Source organism: Culex quinquefasciatus, chromosome 2 (genome assembly GCF_015732765.1).
Source record: "Culex quinquefasciatus strain JHB chromosome 2, VPISU_Cqui_1.0_pri_paternal, whole genome shotgun sequence".
Lineage (NCBI taxonomy): Eukaryota > Metazoa > Arthropoda > Insecta > Diptera > Culicidae > Culex > Culex quinquefasciatus.
The window spans coordinates 210,533,027-210,547,796 of record NC_051862.1 but is presented as its reverse complement, the minus strand read 5'-3'; the positions used below and the strand labels follow the sequence as shown (position 1 = coordinate 210,547,796).

Genomic DNA, 14,770 nt, shown 5'->3' with positions numbered 1-14,770 from the left:
AAGGCTACAACCCCAGATGAAACTCCAACTGGCAACACTGCTAGATCTGTCACTCTCGCGTGCGTTTATTTTATTTACGTTCTCCGCGGTTCACGCACGCGAGTTTCTACGGCGCGCGCGATGAGTTCGAACAGCAAGGAACCGTTCCGTCTTCCGGCGCCCAAGTTTCAGGATGAAACCAATCGGTCCCTTGACAGTTTCACCAAGCTCCGCAATCCTCACTTTTCAACGCCCTCGGGGATGCTCCTGCCGCGGGACAAGCAACCGCCGCCGATGTACGGACCGCGTGGATCGACGGTTCCGCCGCGGTTCCTGAACCAGAACCAACGAGGACGGGGAGGAGGGTACCACAACAACCAGCAGCGATTCCGTGGGCCACCGCCGCAACGCGGTGGACATAACTATAATCAGGGGAGCTCCGGCGGATTTGAGCGGGATGTGGTTCCGGAGCTGCTCCAGATTAACTGGGCGCTGTGGTGTGAAAAGTGTGACTTCAACAGTCGGACGGAGGAGGAGCTGGCGAGGCACTGTGCGGAACATCGGGGCTGCGACGTGGAGGGGTGCACCTTCGTGGGACATCCCGGCGTGATGAAGCGGCATTGGAGGTGAATTAGTTTATCATTAAAAATTTTCAAGCCTACCTGCAGGCCAAGGATTGATACCTAAGAGCATGCAATGGCACTGACCTTGTTGCGTGCTCTTCGGTTGACCAACATTTGATTTTAATTTTACTAACTTTTGATTCTCTTATCTCTCAAAGCTTTTCCACTCTTTTCTATCAATTGATACTGCTGTAACAAACTTTGTTTTGTTTTTTTTCCTTAAAATATACTTTTCCTTACTGTACTAGTAATATCAAGTCTATTTATCATTCGCCTAATCTTTTTTGATTTTATTGCGAATTTATTTATTTGAATAATTCTTTATCTGTCCTATAAATTATCATTACTATAATCTAAGCCTGTTTTGTATCTCTATTTATTAACTATTGTCTAATTTTACATCTAATACATCTAGCTTCTCATTTTTATTCTTCAAAATACGCTCATCATTCTCTTACTATTGATACTTGATTTTTATAAAATAAATTCTCTTTTACTGTCAATTGTTTTCAATCTTCACCCTTTTTTTCAAACAAGTTAGGTTTGAGCCCTTACTCAATTTATGGAATGGTTAAAGGATTAACACAACAATTACTATTGTATTTTTGATAAACTTTTATAACATGCTTAGGACCAAAAATTGTAACCAAACACCGCGACAAAAGAAATAGCAACAGATAAACAGACTCAACAATAGGGAAGATTTCAGGAGAAAACAATACACAGTAAATAACAATAAGTTTTTGAATTCAAACTAAAAATAAAACAGTTTTTGCTTTAATGAAAGTAGATAGGCACACTATAAATGGTTAGGCACTTATACTTACATCAAACCCTACGTAATGTACCACCCCCGGCCGAGTTAAAATGCGTAACCGGAAAAGAAGGTGTGCATGCCTGGCACGAACACTCAAAGCGTGTTCTAGCGTGCTGCTCGTACTGACTCAGAGCAAGGGTGAGATGTAGGTGTAAGGGCAGTGCGTGTTCGTCGGGAACCTGGTGCATAAGATCGGTCAAGGCCCGTTCTTACACTGAAAATTGCGAATTGCGCAAAATTTTCAAGCCTACCTAATGCTTTTATTTTTGTTTAAGGTCCTATAAACTATTGTGTCTCATATGTTTATAGGACCATTTAAAAAAAAACTATGTATAATTCTCGCTTTCCGTTTCAAATGTTTTTTAAAAAGGTATCCGGAGTTTATAAATTTATACATTTTTGTATTCAAAAATTATAAAAAGTTTGAATTAGGTAGCAGTTTTATAAGTTTTTTCTACACTCGCTGAAGTTTATGAAATTTATTGAATCCAATGTATTTGTGTTTGAATTGTTTTTGTAGTTGTAAGGGTCTCCAAAACTCTGCATTCTGTCTTCAGTTAAGCAGAATAATTAGTACATCATATGAATTGAATTGAAAATTACATAATTTCAATTAATTTGTAATTCAGCTGCTGCAAATATTTTTGAAGTTAATGTTCTACATATTTCAAATCGAGCATAAACCTGTTACATATAGTTATCAAAATTATAAAGGAAGAATAAAATATAATATTGCACAAAATTTAATTCCAAAAATAATTCACAAAATTCTATTTAGGGGGGAGGTGTTTTTTATTTAAAAAGCATATTAAAAAATCGTATCCAGATTATTAAGCGAAGACGGCATTACTAATGGTGCACGCCTGAAATGTCAAAATCCCGCAGTGGTACCAACATTACAAAAAAGTGTGGTTATCATGCCATAGCACACTTTTTTTGGGATGTTGGTACCACTGCGTATTTTTGACTTCGCTTAAAAAACTAAATAAAAAAAAGCAATTACACTCAACCCCCGGTGGTTGGTCACTTTTTCGTTTGACACTTTTTTAGTTTGTACCCCGTTGGTTGGTCAAAGTCAAACTAAAAAGTGACGAACTGTCACTTTTTACACGGCGCTCACGCACACTATCAAAACAAACGTTTGGTAGTGTGTGTGAACTCCGTGTAAAAGGGGTGTCAAACTAAAACGTGACCCCGTTCGTTTGACAACAGTTGGTGTCAAACCATCGGGGTTTGAGTGTACACTAAAAAAATATGAAAAAAAAAAACAAATACACTCAACAACCGGTGGATGGTACCTTTTTCGTTTGACACTTTTTTAGTTTGTACCCCATTGGTTGGTCAAAGTCAAACTAAAAAGTGACGAACTGTCACTTTTTACACGGCGCTCACGCACACTATCAAAACAAACGTTTCGAAGTATTTGTGAACTTCACGTAAAAGGGGTGTTAAACTGAAAAGTGACCCCGTTCGTTTGACAACAGTTGAGTGTATAAAAACATAAAAATCAAACCATTAGAACTAACAAATTAAAAAAAATTCAATTTAATAAAGCTTTTTTTTATTTTTAAAATACAATGATTGAAATACTAGAAATATACATAAAAAATCTATGAAAGTTTCCGGAATCCTATTTCCGGAAAGGACGTTTTCCAGAATATTTGTTATTCTTATTCTTGATAGAATATCTTTATAAATGTTTTCGTTTAAGGCTGATACGCAGATCGAAAGGAACGCAAAACTTCATATAAAAAACGGCCAAGGGTAAGTCACGAAAAGATTTTTCTTAAGCAGTACGCAGCTGAAAAGTATCAGAAACGAAAACGGCGTTTGAAGTTTCTTCGCGCGGTGCTTGTTTGCAATATGTTCTGATGAAAAAATCAAAGAATTGCAATTTTCCTTTTTGAATGCGACTGATAATTACAAAACATTTAAAAAAAAATTATTCGATATTAGGGGAAATTCTCGTATCTTTGGCAGGTTAATCACTCGCACCTAATTCCATCCAATTTGCTGATTTTCACTATTTAAACAACTAAATTTGCAAAACTTTTGATATAAACTTGATTGCTCACTTCTTATTGAGCTATTTATTACTCGATTTCAGTTGAAAACGCTTTTCATTAGCTTTAATTGAATGTCAAAGTTCTTACCTGCCAACATTAGAGGCACGCTGGAATTAGATGCTGTTCCCCTATGTAATAATATTGAAAATCCCCGCCAAATCTGAAAATGCTGAAAATTTTGACAGATTTAGTTTTTTGGTACCAACCAGCAACCTCTGGATTATGAGTCCCCTGCGCTGTCCGATTGATCCACACCGGCGGGACCGAAATAAAGCAAACCAGAGTGAGAATAAACTTGATAATAATCATGCCAATATCTATTTTCTTACTAAAAATTCAAACATTTGAGAAGTTTCTAATAACAAACATTTGAGAAGTTTCTAATAACAAAAAAGTTTAATGAAATAATAAAGGAATTTTCAACAATTATTGAAATTTGGAAATTCAAAATAAAATATATGCAAAATTGAATAATAATTATAATATAAAGAGTATTTATAAATTCAATATCTCCAAAATTTTAAAATTCGAAACCTGACAAATTTCAGAAATTACAGTCATCCCTCATACTCGGAACAGTTTACAGATCGGCCAATGTTCAACAAATCATATAAAATCGATAATTTTACATAATGATCTACTTTTACCTTCATGTGAAAGCTTTTCTTGCGATCTTTCGATTGATGTATAGACCGGCTGTACATTTTTACGTTTTATATCAAGTTTTCAAAGAAAAACATTGACCCTTGAAATCCACAAATTCGGAACACTTTTTTCTTACGATGTAAATAAACAAACTTTTTTTTTCTCTGCAGGAGTAGAAATTTTTTGCAAAATAATGAATTTGCACTCTGAAACCAATAAAACTCATGCTTAGTAATGTTGAATGAATGGTCTGATAACTTTTTTTGTGCAAATATCAGTTAAATTCAGGCGTTCCACAATTGTGGGAGACACAATAACATCCCACAATCACGGAACAGGCAATTTGGAGGCAGTGTTTTGGTGCTCTGGATAAAATAGTCTGGAAATGCAGTTTTTGTTGAAAAAGTTTTACTTTTACTGGTGAAATAGCAAGAGAGTGTTCAAATAAAGGCCCTAAAAATAGCAGGGTCGTCAGAAAAGTTGAATTTTGCATTCTTTTGCCAAATTACGACAAAAGTGTTCCGAATTCGTGGGTGTTCCGAATATGTGGGATGACAGTCGAAATGGGAATGTGGGATGACATGTCGAAATTTCATGTAGCGAAGCAAGCTTTGAGAAAGCTGAGGTGCGATCGACAGGCCAGCTTCTAGTTCATTCAGTCTTGAACACTCAAGCGAGCAAGACGCGCAAAATAAAGAACCCTTTACTTTAACCCAAGCTCGAGTCAAGAATTCCTTTAGGTTATGGGCACTACGAAGGAAGGAATCCCGCTGCTGACCAGCGAAAACTTCGAGAACTGGAGCTACCGCGTGAAGCTACATTTTGAAGGTGCGGAGTTAGCTGATGTTTTCACGGCGGAAGTTCCTGCCGGAAATGAAGATCGCGTGAAGTTTTTGAAGCTGGATCGCAAGGCCAAGACGCAGCTGGTTGGATTCATTTCCGAGGACTGCCTTGGGATTGTCAGGGGTAAGGAGACGACGAAGCTGATGTGGCAAGCGTTGGAAGGCCACTTCTTGAAGAAGTCCGTGGCTAGTCAGACCATCATCCGGATGCAGCTGGCCAGATTGCGGATGAAAGAAGGGACCGGGATGCGGAGCCACTTCCAGAGCTTCGATGACCTCGTTCGGCAGCTCAAGTCCGTTGGAGCAAAGTTGGAGGAGGGTGACCTAATTGCCCAGTTATTCCTGTCACTGCCGGAGAGTTTCGACCCTCTGGTTACTGCGTTGGAGAACCTGGACGAGAAGGAAATCTCTCTGGATTTGTGTAAACAACGGTTGCTTGCTGAGGAGGCCAAGCGGATCAACCGTATGGAAGAGTCGCCGGAAGTCACGACTGCGGCGTTTGTTGGACAGAAGAGGAAGTTCAACGGTAAGTGCCATCGGTGCGGCACGAAGGGCCATATGGTCAAGGACTGCCGGGTGAAGTTGCCTGAAGGCGAAGCGAACGCGGTTATCAATGGGACACCTGTGTCGTTCGTTGCAAACCATGCCAAATCGGGAGCAGACTCAACCAAGGTGGTGTTCTACGTGGATTCCGGGTGCAGTGACCACCTGGTGAACAACCTGGCCTGTTTGAAGGCCGTCCACAAGTTGAAGCAGCCGTTTGTTGTGGAAGTCGCCAAGGACGGCGTCTCGTTGACCGGATCTTACGAAGGTGTGCTGGAGGGCGTCACTATGGCGGGAGTTCCTGTGGAGATGAAACACGTCGTTTTCCTGCCGGAGCTACGTGGGAACCTGCTGTCTGTGAAGAAGCTGTCGAAGGCTGGCGTTGACGTTCTGTTTACCGGCAGCCATGGACGTGAGAAAGCGGTCATGAAGTTCAACGGTGTTGTGATTGCAGAGGCATATCTACGAAACAACCTCTACGAACTGGAGCTCGAGGTAAATATGTTGGGAGGTACAGCGAACCTGTGTACTGCCGTGATGAGCAAGCAAACCCGTGAGTCGTTCAAGGGCCGACCTGAACCTGTTGTTCGGCTAGAGGAACGCGTGCACCCGCATGTGGATGGGTTGCTTGAGCTGTCAGTCTGGGACAGATCAAGTCAGCAGAGGAAGCAGCTGGACCTTAAAAGCCAAGAATCATCGATGACCGGGAATATCCTCAAAAAGCATGGAGACGCCCAATCCGAACCCCCGTTGTTGGTGAAAGCTCACTACGGTGAGCCAGAGGGGGATCAGTACGAAGCAGATGATGTTCCGGTGAGTCTGGATGCAGCTGAGGTTGAAATACCTCCGATCGAGGACAGCACGGATGGAGATGGACTCTGTGACGTAGGACCTGTGGATGGCGACGCGGACGACGTCGGCCAGTTGGGTGCGGAACAGGACAATCCTGTGGCGCTCCCATCGCAACAAAGAGGTGACGGCTGTTTAGAGTCAAACACTAGGCGCAGCGATAGGGAGCGCAGACTCCCAGATCCACCTGGTAGCGATAACGAAACTCGTAACGCTACAGAAACGGACGAACTCAACTTCCTTGGTGCCAATGCTGTCTGGAAGCTGAAGAAGAGTCTGGTTCGTGTCAAGCCAAAGAAGTCGAAATGGGTAGTCCGAGTTGATGAGTACGAAGGCGGTGCTCCTGTACGCTGCAAGGCAAAGCTCGTTGTGGAACAATTCCAGCGTGAGACCGGCCTGGACTATCGCGAGACGGTCAAACGGGTAGCGAAGCTGGACTTTTTTCGGACGAAGCTGGCTGTTGGCGGTCAACAGAGTGGCTTGCGCGGGAAGCTGCACCAGACTATTTTCGAGGTCGTTCCGGACGGCGTGCAAGCAGAACGATGGATAGCATGTCAACTTCTTAAGTCGTTGTACGAGTTCAAGCTGTCTTCAAGGCACTGGAAAGATGATCGGTTCAACGAGAGGGGGAATGATGCTGTCCTTGTGCTGTACGTTGATGATCTGCTGATTATAGGTGACCAGGAAACGATGATCCACACATTGAAGTTGGCAGGTTGCAGTGGAGTCCATTCCTACCTGGACATGAAGATCAATAAACGTTGGCAGCGAAGAAAGGTGATGCTGACCCTCGGAACCGGGTTGTCCACATCTACCTGCGAAGCCGAGGCACTCTGGCTGACTGTTCGTCGAGGAGATCTTGGAGAGCGTTTACATATCCGGGACCATGTGGCTGACGGGAAGCTTGCTGGATCCTGGACGAACGTGGAGACCTTCACGGACAATTAGGGTTGCACGATCGAGAGGGGGTGTAGCGAAGCAAGCTTTGAGAAAGCTGAGGTGCGATCGACAGGCCAGCTTCTAGTTCATTCAGTCTTGAACACTCAAGCGAGCAAGACGCGCAAAATAAAGAACCCTTTACTTTAACCCAAGCTCGAGTCAAGAATTCCTTTATTTCAAAAGTATAAAAAATCAGAAATATAGAAATTCGAAAATAAAAATTTAAGAAAACCTCGGAGTTGTAACATTCAAAAACTCATTAGTTTCTAAAAATAAAAAAAACTGGAATAAAAAATTAAGATTTAGGATTTTTTTAAATTTAAGAAGTTACAACTTAACAAGTATACAAATTTGAACAATATATTTAATTTTTCAATTCAATTCGGTTTTATTGGTGAATAATCAAGATACAATGAGTTATTTTGAAGTGCATAACAGAGTTTTGGAGTTCCTTACAGCTGTGTGTTGCATCATAATCCATTTAGGAACAATTATTTCTTTAACTAAGGCACTAGCAAGAGTAAGAAAAAACTATAAAAAAAAACTTACAGAAATTGCAAAGGAAAGGGGATAGAGAAAGAGAAAGCTTATATCTAGATCACAGGTCATTTATCCTTTGTAGATGTGTTTGATCATCAGTTCCCCAAGGGCCAGGAATTGTTCTGCCTTGTTGCGGCAGCTCCGAAACCGCGTCATCATCTCCCCCGCGAGAGCAAAGAACTCCGGCAGGGTGAAGAGATCTTCCCCGGTGACTTCTTGCTGGGCCGTACTGCCACTACCGGCAGCGACCACGCTGGCGAACGAACGCCCCCAACCAGGAGGGAACGCTGAGTTTTCCGCAGGAACCGTACGCTGTCCAGCTGCAGGAACGGCTGCGCTCGTACTTCGCTGAGGAGGGTGGGACGCTTTCTTCTTCCTCTTTTCCTGCTCCTCGAGGTAGGCCTTGCGCGCGACGCATCCACGGTAATTGCCGGTATGGTTGCCGTCACAGTTCGCGCACTTTACGCGCGGCTTGGTTTGTTCTGCCTTGTCCCCCAAGTCCGCCTTTCGTGGCAGTGCGCACGCCTCCGAGAGGTGTGACTCACCGCACTTCACGCAGCGGGGCCGGAGGTTGCAGTTCCGCGAGCCGTGGCCGAATTTTTGACAACGGTGGCATTGCGCTACGTCCGTCGGGTTCTTGGTGTAAAACCGCCAGTTTACCCAAAAACCGTCCAACGTTTTAGTCCGCCGCAGGTCTTGGATCTTGACGGTGCCGCGGTCGAAGTACAACAGGTACAGTGTGTGTGTACCTGTCACCGTTGTCTTGCGCGAGAGCACTTTAATCTCCCGCGGTTTTATTCCGGCGTCCGAAAGGTGACCCTTCAGGTCGGAGATCGGACGGTCTTGATAACCCTGCAAGACGACCTTAACAGGGGGCTTCTCGGGGTTGAAAGTGTAGAAGTTGAAGTTGCTACGCTTCAGTTCTTCAAACACCAGGTCGAAATTCTTTTTGGTCAGTGTGATCACTTGCACTGCCGACTTACTGATTTTCAGACAATATCCGAGGCCTTCCAGCAACTCGTCAACATCGTCCGCTAACGTGTCCAAAACAAAAATTGGAGGTGGTCTACGTTCCGCTGGAGAGTTGTTCTTTTTTGACGTCGGCACTTTTTTCCGTGCACGACCATCATCGTCGTCGTCGTCGTCGGTAGTGCTGCTACCGTCAGAGTTGTTATTTTCTTCGTCGTCGCTCAGCATCAGGTACTCGTTCCTGATGGGGATGTTGGCGGATGTTGATGTGCCACTGGTCGTGGCACCGGAAGTACCGGAACGGGTTCGCACTGGTGATCTCGGAACGTATCCGGGATGTAGTAACTTTTTGTCGATGCCTTCAGCGCTGACGCTCCCCTGCGCGATGGCGGCCGACACGGCGTTGGTTTGTTTACCTTTTTGCACACGGCCGGTAGACGAACTTCGCGGGTTTTTCGAGGCCGCACTCGAACTGCCACGGCCACGGCCGGCCTTTGGCATGCTGGAGAAGCAAACTCGCGGGTAACCACAATCAATTACGGCGAAAAAACTCGAAAAAACGATGGAGCACTGAGCACTAGCTGCATGCTCTCGTGCGTACACGGAGGGAGCTGACAATATATTTAAAATATGAAAAACTTAAAAAATTTAAATTCAAAAAAAATTAAAACTAAAAAATTTAAGAATTCAAGAAGTTAAAGAATTCAATAATTTAGAAATATAAAAATTTTGAAATTTAAAAATTTTAGATTTTAAGAAAAAGTTTCAATACTGCACTATCCGATTTGAAATTTTGTCAGCATTTTCGTATTACACTTGCAACACTGACTGAAAGTTAAGTATTGAAATAATGCATATTTGAACAATGTTGCCAAATTGCATCAGTCTCTTCTACAAATGCTGCACTTCCCTGGCACCGACGTGAACTTCAAGTACCTAAAAAGCATAACATAACTTGAGGTTCTTTGGAGGAAAAGTTCAAAAAGTTGAAATCAAAAACATTTAACATTAATTATTGATCATCAACAAAATTAAGAAAACAATAATTTAAAATTTCCTCAATAGAAAAAATAAAAATTAAAAAAATCTAAAATTATGAAGTTATGTAATTATGAAATTACAATATTAGAAAATTATAAAATAAGGCTGGCATAATTATGCCATTTTGATTAATCAAAAAGTAAATTTGTAAAGACCAAGTTTATTGAAACGGCACATCAAATGAAAGATATTTTTTTTAACTCTCTAAAACATAAAATACTTCCAGACTTGTGCATGATGAGCAGCGCCAGCAGGAGAAGGCCCAGACGGACACGAAGCAGTCGCCGGAGGAGATCGATGCGTGGAGAGAGCAACGCCGGAAGCGATACCCGACCAAGGAGAACGTTGAACGGAGACAGCAAGCGCAGGAGGAGCGGTTCAGTCGGGGTGAGCGGATTGAGGAGGACAAGCGCAGGTTTGCCAACAGGAATCAACAGCAGCAGGAACCTCCGAGGGAGGGAGGTGGCGGCGGTCCAAGGAACTTTCGAAACGAAGGTGGACGGGGGAGGAAGAAGTTCAGGCAGAGAAAGATAAATGGACCAACTGAGGAGAGCGAGGAAAATGGAGAAGATGAGGGCAGAGTTGGATTTAAAGGAACTTCCGGATTGAAGGACTATAAGGAGAAGGTCAAAACGGCACTTTCACTGCTGACTGGATATGGAAGTGACAGTGGAGAGACTTCCTCCGAGCAAGAGGAAGAACCTCCAGCGGAAGAGAAGGTTGACATCAAAGACGATCCCGGATTGAGTGAGGGAGAAATCACTGAGCAGGACAGCGCTACGATCAATCCGGAGAGTTTACACATAAGTGAGGAGGAGGAGGATGGCGAGATAGAATCTGTACCAGAAGTGGAACAAACGCCAGAGAAAGAGCAAACTGAACAAACAGAAGATCAACCATCAACAACAGACGAAAAATCCGGAAATCGCCGAAATCGAAATCGCAAGCGTAAAAATCAAACCAAACCGGAAGATCAACCAAAACCCGCCAAAGTGGTCAAACCTCTGCTAGATTACTCCAAACTTCGTTACGCCCGCCAAAACACGATGCTCGAGAAGCTGCTGGACAAGGACATTCGCCACGAACGGAACGTGCTGCTGCAGTGCGTTCGCTTCGTGGTGGACAACAAATTCTTCGGAATCGGTCAGCCAAAGGAAGAACAGCCCATCGTTGAGAGCTCCAATAAAGATGTTTAATTAAAAAAAAAAAGTGAGAATAATGCGTTGCTTAATTTACGTCGGATTCTGACCGCCCCGCTGGGACTGCAGCCGGTTGGTGGCCGTCACGTACTTCATCTTGCACTCTTCCAGCTCCTTGATGCGCGACTTGACGTGCTGAATTCGGTGCCACGCCATCTGGAGCACCTTGGCCGCGGCGTAGCCGCTTCCCTCGTGCGGTTGCCCGGTCGAAACCTGCGTCAGGTAGTTGATCTGCTCCGACAGCTTCGACTCGACGATGTTGAGCGATTTCAGGAACTGGTTCGTGTGGGTTTCCGTCGCCTTTTGGCTGGTTTTCTCTTTACTCAGCTCGAGCAGAGCTTGGCCTTGAATGCGGGGGAGGAGGAGCTGGTTGTAAACAAATGTGTTTGGTTTTGGCCGGGCCGGCATCGGGAGAACTTACCGGCACTTTGCAAGCACAGAATCAGTTCTTTTTCAATCGAGTCAAGGACCTGTATTTTATCTATTGCAGTCATTTTCACGCTTAAAACTTATTTATTTGAGTAAAATTTAGAGGTTTTTTTTTGAAAATGCGCGACGCGGCTTGTTTTCAAAGCAAATTGTTTTTTTCTCTGTTTTGACAGTTCTTGCCACAGACAAATGTTCAGCACAGTTTACACTGCCCTAAAGATCCTGAAGGGGATTCGGTTAGGGTGATGAAAAAGGGGTAAATAAATATATAAATATATAATAAATAAATATAATTTATAATGCTCGAAGAAAATAAGTTTATTTCAAAACTAATATTTTTAATAATAATTAAAATTAAATAATAAATCAACTAACAAACTATTAATATTTTTTTAAGTTAGTCTTATTTATATATAAAAAAAAAACTTAAACACCATTCGTCAAATTTGGGTGAATTTTACTCAGAATTCAAAATGGAAACAAATCGGAATGTGGCGTTTCTTCACGCCATGCTTGTTTGCACTATGTTTTGATGAAAAAATCAAATAATTTAAATTTGCATATTTGAATACGGCTAAAAATAAATACGACTGTATTTGATATAGGAATATAAAATAAAAACCTTACTTAATCCACCTTTAGGTGGTTGGTGCCTTCCTTGCATTCTTAAAGTGAATACACTATACAGCCTCAAAAAAGTGTATAAATAACACGTATTTTTATGAATATCTGAGATCCGGCCTCAAAAAAAGTGTATTAAAAACACTAAAGTACTTATAACTTTTGAAAGGCTCGTCAAATCTTCAATCTTTTGGGCTCGTTGGAAAGGTCTTTTGGCTACCTATCCAACAATGGGTCGCATGATATGATTTTGCAATAAAATACAAAAAAGTGATAATTAAGAAAATCTTAATTAGGAAAATAGTTCAAAAATTAAAAGAAAATAAATTCTAAAAAAAAAATTGCAGACGCTAAAAAATTCTAAAGTTAAAAGAATATGGTCTGTAAATCAGGGGTAAAAAAAAATATTTTTCCAAAAAATTTCAAAATTTCCATGAAATTAGAAGTCTAATCAACTGAAAACAATCTAAAGTGCATTTTCTGCATTGATAATCATATTTAGCATGTTTGGGCTTGTTTTGCATTTTTATGAAATTCCAATGCAAAAAAATATTTTTCACAAAAAATAAAATTTTCGCCAATACTTGGATATTTTGAAAACTAATGATGGCAAAACAACTGGACAGGTGTATAATGCATTTTAAAACACTTTTTTTTGATTAAAATGTTAAAATCATGGCTCGTTATTTAAATTTTTATTCTTTTTTATTTTTAAACGAATAACCGAAGTCTTTGTCAAATATTACTCCGAATAATCGAATTACGAAATTGTTATTTTGACGAAAAACCAAAAATGTAATGTGAATCCAAAAATGCTCCAAAGTTATCTGATTGTCTAAAATCAAGGAATTTGGAGTTGAAAAAAATGAAATAAAAAAATAAATAAATGCAGAAGCCCAAAAATTCAAAAGTTTAAAAATTAAATATTCGAAAAAAAATCATAAATTAAAATGCAACAATAAATATTAAAAAAAAATCTAATCGAAATCGAAATTCAAAAAAATTAAGAATAAAAAAACATAAATTCAGCATTCTTTAAGTTTGATATTCAAAAATTCAGGAATTTATAATTAAAAGCACTTATATCCAAAAACCTGACAATTTTAAAATAAGAAAAAATAAGCTTGAAATAAGAAAATAAGAATTTAAAATGCAAGGGTTCAAAAATTTTCAATTTTAAAGTTATATATAAAAAAAATAAAAGTAAAATATTTTAATATGCCAAAAAATTTAAAGCAAAAAAATCATAAATTCAAGACATTAAAAAATCAAAACATAAAAAAAATCTTAAAGTTTGAAAAAATTGCTTTTGAAAAATTCAGGAATTCACAAATTAAACGTTTAAAAATATCCAAAAACTCGAAAATTTTAAAATAAAAAAATAAAAGATGCTTGAAAACCCAAGAATTTAACAATTGGGTACTTAAGTCCTATGTAAATTTTTATGTACAACCAAGTGTACAACGGTAAAAAACATGATTAAAAACCATTTCTGATCACTTTTTTTCATTTTAATGCAAAATTTTTTTTTTGACAAGACAACATTTTTTCGATGGATCAACTATGGTCCCCTTGGAACGAACTGTCAAGTAGGAGCTTTTCTGTCAAGAAGGACCGCGAGGTTAATTTTTCAAAATTGATTTAAAAATCCATTTTAAACTCTTTGTGGTCGTACAAAGGGTCATTGTACTCAGAAAAATAAGCTTTATCGCTGTAAACAATAATATCAGCAATCTAAGCTTCATTTTAGGACCCAATTCAAAATGTTCTTTATCTTTGCTCTATTCTTATAATTTAAAATGCAAAAAAAAAACCAAAATAAAAAAAAAACAATCTAAACATACAAACAAAAAACCCATACCCAACCCATAAAACCCAAAATTCTAAAATTCAAAGGTTTAAATTCCAAAAAATATTTTTTTTGTTTTTTGAATCTTAAAATATTGATTATAAAAAAAATCAAAAATTGAATGTAATAAAAGCTAATTTTTTTTATTAAATTAATTCAAAAATCAAAAGAAATGAAAAAATATACGGTTCGCACTTGAATATCCGAAGTCCTTGTCAAATATATTTCTGTTTTTTTTTTTCGGATTCAAATAAAAGCAGCACTTAAGAGCGAGTTTTTCACCGATGTGAAACAGGTCGTATCGCGGTGCTCCGATTTGGATGAAACTTTCAGGGTTTGTTTGTCTATACATGAGATGAACTCATGCCAAATATGAGCCCTCTACGACAAAGGGAAGTGGGGTAAAACGGGCATTGAAGTTTGAGGTCCAAAAAACATGAAAAATCTTAAAATTGTTCGCATTTCCGTAAAACTTTATCGATTCTTGTTCTCTTAGATGCATTCGAAAGGTTTTCTGAAGCCATTCAAAATGTGCTATAGACATCCAGGATTGGTTTTACTTTTTCTCATAGCTTTTGCAAATTACTGTTAAAAATGGATTTTTTTAAAACCTTAATAACTTTTCCCAACAGCCTCCACTGCCGCTCTAATCTAGTCCGTCCCATATGTAAAAAGTGGATGCTGAGATAACGCCGTGAGAAGGCCAAAAAATGTTGCACCATTTTTCACATTTCCAATCAACATTTTTTTGCTCAATTTCTATACAATTATTTCAATATTAGTTCAACAAATATTTCTAACATGAATTTGTTTCATTAA

The 14,770-nt window shown here is 39.9% G+C and overlaps 2 protein-coding genes across 2 annotated transcripts; one reads left to right on the top strand and one right to left on the bottom strand.

Moving 5' to 3' along the window:
- The first annotated feature begins 60 nt into the window (after positions 1-60).
- Positions 61-11,069, top strand: LOC6033315 (nuclear fragile X mental retardation-interacting protein 1). Its single transcript, XM_038257427.1, has 2 exons — positions 61-605; positions 10,080-11,069. Exons 1-2 carry the CDS (start codon positions 121-123, stop codon positions 11,047-11,049), a joined length of 1,455 nt encoding a protein of 484 aa, XP_038113355.1. The 5' UTR covers positions 61-120; the 3' UTR covers positions 11,050-11,069.
- Positions 11,024-11,646, bottom strand: LOC6033314 (mediator of RNA polymerase II transcription subunit 11). Its single transcript, XM_001843728.2, has 2 exons — positions 11,474-11,646; positions 11,024-11,396 (listed from the first exon to the last, which is right to left on the bottom strand). Exons 1-2 carry the CDS (start codon positions 11,544-11,546, stop codon positions 11,086-11,088), a joined length of 384 nt encoding a protein of 127 aa, XP_001843780.1. The 5' UTR covers positions 11,547-11,646; the 3' UTR covers positions 11,024-11,085.
- Between the last annotated feature and the right edge of the window lie 3,124 nt (positions 11,647-14,770).

Bases quoted from the DNA above. Each gene is read 5' to 3' on its own strand.
- LOC6033315 (XM_038257427.1), top strand. From the start codon at position 121: ATGAGTTCGAACAGCAAGGAACCGTTCCGTCTTCCGGCGCCCAAGTTT. The intron at 606-10,079 runs GTGAATTAGTTT...AAATACTTCCAG, and splicing joins GTGATGAAGCGGCATTGGAG to ACTTGTGCATGATGAGCAGC.
- LOC6033314 (XM_001843728.2), bottom strand. From the start codon at position 11,546: ATGACTGCAATAGATAAAATACAGGTCCTTGACTCGATTGAAAAAGAA. The intron at 11,397-11,473 runs GTAAGTTCTCCC...CCCGCATTCAAG, and splicing joins TCTGTGCTTGCAAAGTGCCG to GCCAAGCTCTGCTCGAGCTG.